We start from the raw sequence: 8,075 nt of genomic DNA, 5'->3' as shown, positions 1-8,075 counted from the left end.
GCACTATAGCATAACAAAATTTTCTATTCTAAATAATAAAAGTTGATTACTAATAAAAACAAATAGTGATATTTGTCAAGATTAAAAAATGAGTAATTCTATATGTACTTTCATTTTATACTCCCTATAATGTATCATGTTATAATTATTTAACAAAAGGGGTTGGGTCATGATTCATTTCTTTTTCTTTTTCCAATAAAATTTAAACACGGGGTGGGAATTGTACTCCATGAGTCCATGGAGTACACCTATTATTTGCCTAAAGAAAAATATCACTAGTCATTTTGCTTATATATAATAGCTCGTAAATCACACTAAAAGGTCGCTTAAGAGCATGTTGGCGAGAACCATCAAGTATGAGGACGTATTATTTAGATTATCAATCAATGAAAAGGTTATGTATTAACAATTTAATTACATAATACAAAATAAAAAATAATTATTTAAAAGAAAAAACTAATTAAAAAAATAAAAAACAATACAAAACGAATAAAGAAACAAAACAAAATATGAGCCAATTTTGGTTTGTTTGGTCACTATTAATTGTTTGACTTGGTTAAATAGTCATTATGAGTTTTTGATTAATTAGTTTTTTGTAATAGCTTATTATTTCAAAATGCTAAAATCAAAAAGTTGTTTTATTAGATTTTTTAGAAAGTCATTTTGCATGTAATCATCTATCAGCTAACTGCTAATTTACCAAACATCTTTCTACAATTAGCTAATGCTAATATACTATCAACTAGTTAAACTCACTAACCAATTCAGCTAACAGCTATTTACCAACCACCCTCAAAATAAAAAAGAATTAAAAATGGTACAAAAGGTTGTCGCCGTGCGCAGCTACGCTAGCCTTTTGTACAGGTTGCAAACTTGTTGTATGTAGTCAAGTTTGCAACCCAAATTAGCATTAAATTAAAATATATATATATATATATATATATATATATATATATATATATATATATATGTTTTTTTAAAATTCCATGTTAGCATGTCAAGGGTTCAATTGCAGGGATAATTTTAGCTTAAATAATAAAAATGTGCATTACTATAAATAAACAAAGATGGTGATATTTTTGTAAAGATTAAAAAAAGAGTAATTTCATATGTATTTTCATTTCCTACTCTTATTTTCTACTCCCTATTATGTGTCATGCTTTGATTACTTAATAAACGGGGTAGGTCATAATTTTTATTCATTTCTTTTTATTTCTCTAATAAAAATTGAACACTTGGTAAGAGTTATACCACATAGAATAAATCTATCATTTTCCTAAAAGATAACATGTCACTGGTATTTTTTAATATACAATAACCCGCAAATCACACTTCAAGCTTGCTCGAGATGGTGTTGGCGACAATCAAAATCATGATCAAGTATAAAAATCATATCTCACCTACTCTACCACTCTTTTTGGGCATCGCTGCCCATTTTGATTTATAAGAGAACATTCTTTTTAGCTGCCCTTTGGGCATGCCACAATTTTACAACATGCCCCTTCAGGCAATACATTGTAATGCGCGATACAATCGAATATTTGATTGATTCTTTCATTTAATTATTAAGTAATTCTTTTTATATTTAATAGATTTTGTTAATTTACAGTGACCAATAAATAAAAACAATTCTATTCTCAAGTCAAAAGGTAAACATTAAAAGGGGGAAAACATGAGAAAACAACACTACTCTTCTTTCTATTGGACATTGTAATTTGTAAAATTTGTCTTAAAGCATAAATCAAAGGTTACAAGGTACAACCTGCACAAGATAAATGGTATCCGAATAAGACACAACTCACAAAGAAAATGGCACAACAACATTCTCCTGTCGGCAACCAGGTGATAAACAAATTTAAATTGAGGTTTCATGCTTTAGAACCACTAGCTTCACACTAATCATCATTGCAGTTTTATGGCGTTAAAGTCAAAGGCCGACAAATGGTAGCAATAATAATGCTGTAATCTTGGAATCACTTTTAAGATATGTCTTGGAGAATTTTCTAATTTTTTATTCATTTAATAAAGTGTACATATTAATGGTTTTTCTTGGCTTAAACTCACCACAAAATTAGAAAAATACCGTGTAAGAGTGGTTAAAAAACAGAATATGACAATGAGACGTGGGATAGTCAATACCATTTCTAACTTCTTGAAATTACTTGTTACGTTGATAACATAAAGTACAAAGCCTTCCGTCTATTTTAAGGTATTGTATTTTTAAAATGTGATGTCTTAAGAATAAATCGCAAATACTTTTTATAGGCTTTGGAGAGTAGTTATTTCTCCGTCAAAAGTTTTGAAACGTGAGATGTGCCCCAAGCCTCTGTCTCAAGGCTCCAATCATCCTTTGGGCCAAACTCAATTCGTCGGCAAATTATACCATGAACCAAGGTCTACCTAATAACCTTTAAATTCCGTATTTGTAGTTGATATATTCTGTATCTGTAGTTGACAGTTTTTATACTTGTAGTTACTAAGTTATCATATTGTGTCAGCAATTATCAAGTTATTTGTTTACATGTGCAAAAACTGTTAATAGTAAGTACAAAATGTGTTAACTGAAGGTATAAAATTTTTGTATCAGGCTTCACAGTATAATATCAACTCTGGTCCATAGTATAACAATTGCAATTCCTCTATCATACATAATAATGAAATATAAAACACATCAAGTAGTGAATATTATGTAATAATTTTTGTAAATGAGCTACTTAGTATGGATTATTCTTGTTTTATTGTTGTAATTAAATTTATATTATCTATTACTTTTATGTAATTAAGCATATCCATTGAGTTATACAATAGATATATATACACAACCACACTCTGCACTCAAGACTTGAAGACTAGTAAAAAGAAATGCACTAGAGAAAGCAAGGTCATATTGAAGAGAGTTTAAATATAAGTGAAAGAAGGAAGCTAATAATACAGCAAAATGACCAAACAATTTACATCTATCATACATCACTCTTTTCTTCATTAAGGGCTTCTGCTACCTGAACTGCAGTTCTGGTTTCCTTGGTCATGCTACCACCTTGATGGTTACCTACAACATCAAATCAAAGTAAATGATTTACGGGAAAGCCTAGAATCGCTACTCAAACATGCCCTCTGGGTGAATCTCGCCTTGTGACTTTAGCTGGCAAAGGACCACAAGGAGGTAAACCAGCCTGGCTCAAACCAGGAGGCAAGAAGCCAATAGACAGTTACCGTGGTGAGTCAAACTTGGAACTTTATGGTTATCAAATTAACTGTCTAACCAACTTGACAGGGGATTATCTCTATATTTACTAATTTAATCATAACACATAGGAAAAGACTATATATATATATATCCTTGAATGTCAGAATATGTAAGTGAATACCTGGGGGAAGAAAACTTTGGTCACCGGATCCAAATGGGCGACTGGAGCCGACTCTTAACGATGCTCTCCCTTGCAATTCTCGTAGTATGGCTGAGCCACTTCCCGCACCTGTCTCTTTCTCGCCTGCAGCAGGCACAGCGTTTTTCTCACCGGACACTCTTGCTGCAGATTTTGGAGCATAGGTCGTGGACCAAGACCCTCCATTTGAACCAGCTAAGGCCATAATAAGATCTGCCTGATATATATCGCAAAATAAATCATATGTGCAGAACTTAACAAGTAGGAAATACAGCCACACCGTAAATAATGTAGGCATTATAGTGACATATCACCACCCTAAATTTGCATTTCCTTCATTTTAAGATCTTACAAGGAGAACAGAGGTAAGATTGTGTACATTTTACCACTCCAAATTTGCACAAAACGGGAGTCTTGGCACTAATACAATATCTTTTCTTATTTTTAGTTTATTATATGATACGTAAGTCTTTATACTTACAAGAAGATTTTAGAATTGAAAACACCTAATTGAAAATAATTTCACATGCTTGAAACTATCGAAAGAAGCTGACAGATGTTATCACAGACTATAATTATCAGTAGAAATAGACAAATCAACTGTCAAATTCGGGATCAGAGCTCATCATTTGGTATCAGAGTTCAAGTATAACAAAAAGTCCACGCAACTTGAATGACTTAAAAGTTAAAACTGTGGGTAAAAAAAAAAAAAATTTACTAAAGGCAGATGGCCAAAACTTGTCATTGCTGATTTTGTAAGAACAGATATATACTTTTTGTAAGTATAAAGACTTCAAGCAACTCAGAGTGCTCAGTAGTTTGTTGGTATGCTTTGGCTTAACTGTTTAACTTATGAGAAGCATACATGTATATATATATAGCATAACAACCACGATGTAATCTTCAATCAAATAAACAAAAACAAACCTTGTTGGGGTGCACATCATCAAAAACATGTGCTTGACCACCGTAAAATATTGTCATCTGATGGCCCGCAGATGCCACTCCTTGCCGACTGTCAAGAAACAAATGTGAACTATTGTCATCCTCATTTTTATTTTTACTTTCATATTAAAAGAAGAAATTTTGAAACAGTTTTAGCCTGCCCTTTTAAATTCTAGTATTCTTTTTTATGAATTTACCTTGGATTAGAAGATTCGGGCTCAGAGCTTTGAACCCCGAAGCTCTGTTTACAGCCACTAAGTGGCACCCCGGAGAGGGTTCTATTATCCGACATTCCAGCACTTGTATTGATGGATCTCAAAATTCCTCCAGATCCTTTGATTCCCGTTCTTGATCCTTCATCAGCAGCTGCTTGAGATATCACCGAAGGACCAGCATTGTTCTCTCGAAACCTGTTGGCCGGGGCTTGATACCCAAACGATACAGCTTGGGTGGCATGGGGAGAATACTGCAAAGTTGGAGTGGCACTAATCGGAACTCGATCCCATTTGGAAGTATTAGCATAAGTCCTAGCGCCCATAGAAAGAGAGGACAACGAAAGTGGCCTCATTGGATGCACTCCGAGTGATGGCTCTTCATTGTACGGTGGTCCTCTAGGTCGTTCCCCTCCTGCACCCCGTAGCAGCTGAACCTCAACAAAACTCCCAAGTATCAGAGTAAATGCTAAATCGTCAACACCATAAACCGAAGAAAACAGAAACCATACCTTCATCACATGTGAGGTAGCAAGTGAATCAGGTTGCACCCCTGGAAATCTATCTTTACAAGACCCCATAATCGAATGATTAGAATCCGAACTGCACCTCTTACTCCCTGAGAATCGAAAACTCGCCTCTTGCCCTGTAAAATCACCTCTTAAGCCACAGAAACCTAAATTTTCAAAATCTTTATCACCTCTTAAGCCACATAAAGCTAACTTTTCATTTTTCAAAATCTTTCCTGCCATGTTCTTCTACCCTAATTTATAAATGCTATCAAATCACAATCCATTTAAAATATCATCTCTTCATTCTATCAATGGCCACTCACAAGAAAAAGACATGGAAACTTATATAGCTAATACTAACTCCACTCCATTGATGACCTCACAGAAAACCACTCCACCAAAAGAACTCTCATTATTACAAGTCAGCAACAATAGAACCATAATTAACTTATAAAACAAAAAAACATTAAAAATAAAACATATTAAATCAAAAACAAACTTCATTTCAGATTCCTAGTATGGCCTTAAAAAAAAAATCATATTCCATAAATAACACACATCTTCACATACAACAAATAAATATAAATAAATAACAAGATTTGAGCAAAAGGAAAGAAGTACTAAGTACTAACCAGAAGACATATCTGAAGTGGTGGAGACAGGGCCACAGCCGGCACCGGAGGAGGGGTCCAACGGCGGCCGGGCGGTGGGGGGCGGCGCCGGAGACGAATCTGGGGCACACCCTTTGCCCAAGAAATCATGAAAAACGGAACTGCCCTTCACTTCCTCTGCAGCATTATTAGCAGGAATCTTGATGTTTGCATTGGTGTTAGGCTGAGCCATAGGACACAGAGAATCAGAAAACCATTGAGCACAAATCCATTCCTTTATTTATCTTAAAATCATTACTTCTTCCCTTGATGAAGCTCCCTCAGTCGCAGCATAGCTCTGTGTAGTGATGCACGAGAAAAAGAAAGCTAAAGCTAGAGTCTTTGCATAAGAGAGAGACAGAGAGAGAGAGAAGAAAAGGGTGCACGATTTTCAGAAAAGATGACTATATAGACAGGGTTTGATTCGGTTCTTTTACGATTTTCTTTTTGGGGGTATATTTCTCAATTCATATGATTATTTAATTTGCTTCAAAAATTCTTTAGTGCCTTGTCATCAAACTCATTTTATATATAAATAAATAAATATCAGCTCGCATAGGCAGTTCAATTAGTTACATGGTAAAGTTTAGAAAAAAAAATAAATCAAGAATCGAGTCTCACTAACCACAGTGTGAGAGTAACCTATGTCTCTATGTTCAGCTCCCATATGCTTTGTCGGTTGGGGCGTGGTGAAACAATCAGCTCTTTGGTTTCCCAAGTCAAGAACTACATAAAAAGGGACAATTATAACCAGGCTAATTCAGTAGTTGGCTTGATAACTATAACATTTTAAATTTAACTCCTTATGAACTGTTTATTGGCCTTATCAATCAGCCATGGACAAAAGGATAATTCTAACCGAGTTTATTCGATAGTTAGCTTGACATTATCGATTTGAATCGATTAGTCATGGACAAAGGAACAAATCTAACAGAGTTAATTCAGTACTTGACTTGATAACCACAACATTTTAAATTTGAGTCCCCTATAGAAACTGTTTATTGACCTTATCAATTTAAACCCATCAATTATAGATAATCTAATTTTTATTTTGAATAATCTAATTTGATTTACCTTCTTATTATCTTTTACCAATTAAGACTATAAGCCAGGCTTCCCCTTAAATGCACTATAGGCTAGGGAATGTGTGTCCCTTGGCCTATGGGGAAGAAACGTATAAAATGTGGGTTCTACATAACATAGGCAGAAGTACCAGAGTTCTTAAATGATTATGGGACAGTTGTTCATATGAATGTCGCATATTTAGTCAGAGGTACTCCCAATCCTTAAATGATCATGCATAGACATTTACAAAATCTAAAATACTTCTAATATAAACCGTTAAAAATGTATAGTACGTGAAAATGAATTAATCTTATTTTTAACAGGCTCTATATAATACGGATTATACAATTATTTTAATTAAATTTCATTATTTCAATCTGCTTTAATCTACTCAAAGATTACAAAAATCTTTCATAAGCAAATTCTTTTTTATTGTTGTATTACGATTCGTTAGTATCGCGTAATCATATTAGATTTCAGTTACTTCTAATTAATTTTTTTTATGAAGTACAAAGAGTTAATATCGCTTCATTAGGGCTCGACCAAGCAACTTCATGCCACTAGATCACAAAATCATTGACAAAAATAATAATTAAATTCCTTACACTGAAATTATAAATAAAAACTCTTATGAGACTGTCTTAAAGATTATAAATATTAAAACTATTGCATTTTTCTCAAAATTATCATATTTTTATTTTAAAATATTACATTTTTTTTTCCGAGAGTATCATACTTTCTCTCATACACCAAGTTTTTATTTATTTCTTATTAGTATTACACTTTTCATCACTATTGCATTTCTACATAAACCCGACTTGTCGCACGAATAAAAATACATGAGACGGTTCATCCCAAAATGCAGTAGGCAAGATGATTTGTGGCTATGTTATGCTATTTATTATTCATTTGTCATTCATAGGTATAGTATCGTCATGGTATCTTTTTTTTAGGTGACAAGAAAATTTTGCTTCTACTATTAATGGTGCAAACTGAGTAAATTTAGTATTGTAATCCTAGCTGACCTGCTCAAACTAATAAAGTCAACAGCTATAATAATCAATAATAAGTGATTAAAAAAGATTAAAAATTTTTTTCCTTGTACGCAATCAAAAGTTGCGTGACGAAAATATATACTTTCTACAAATGTGTTCTGACAATTTCCATAGTGATGAAAATGGTGGCCAAATAATTCATGGAGAAAGACGAGGCCCGAGGGGGCTGCCCGGCCACACGTGAATAGGGGATCTTTGTGTTGGTATGTTGGAACATGAGTAGGAAGAATAATATTGAATTCCAAAGCAT

At 33.5% G+C, this 8,075-nt stretch overlaps 1 protein-coding gene across 1 annotated transcript; it reads right to left on the bottom strand.

Moving 5' to 3' along the window:
• Window positions 1-2,844: 2,844 nt before the first annotated feature.
• LOC116006098 (protein TIFY 8-like) lies at window positions 2,845-6,098 on the bottom strand. The gene is made up of 6 exons (XM_031246369.1): window positions 5,688-6,098; window positions 5,056-5,189; window positions 4,529-4,974; window positions 4,314-4,401; window positions 3,369-3,603; window positions 2,845-3,049 (listed from the first exon to the last, which is right to left on the bottom strand). Exons 1-6 carry the CDS (start codon window positions 5,896-5,898, stop codon window positions 2,961-2,963), a joined length of 1,203 nt encoding a protein of 400 aa, XP_031102229.1. The 5' UTR covers window positions 5,899-6,098; the 3' UTR covers window positions 2,845-2,960.
• Window positions 6,099-8,075: the final 1,977 nt, after the last annotated feature.

This window comes from Ipomoea triloba, chromosome 15 (assembly GCF_003576645.1).
Source record: "Ipomoea triloba cultivar NCNSP0323 chromosome 15, ASM357664v1".
Taxonomy (NCBI): domain Eukaryota; kingdom Viridiplantae; phylum Streptophyta; class Magnoliopsida; order Solanales; family Convolvulaceae; genus Ipomoea; species Ipomoea triloba.
Note: the sequence above shows the minus strand (reverse complement) of the source record. Positions and strands in the feature narration are given on the sequence as shown.

What these genes read in the sequence shown, in the direction of transcription:
- LOC116006098 (XM_031246369.1), bottom strand. Translation starts at nt 5,898, where the DNA reads ATGGCTCAGCCTAACACCAATGCAAACATCAAGATTCCTGCTAATAAT. An exon ending in CACTTCAGATATGTCTTCTG is followed by an intron (nt 5,190 to 5,687) that starts GTTAGTACTTAG and finishes GTGATTTTACAG; the next exon opens with GGCAAGAGGCGAGTTTTCGA. An exon ending in CTACCTCACATGTGATGAAG is followed by an intron (nt 4,975 to 5,055) that starts GTATGGTTTCTG and finishes GTTGAGGTTCAG; the next exon opens with CTGCTACGGGGTGCAGGAGG.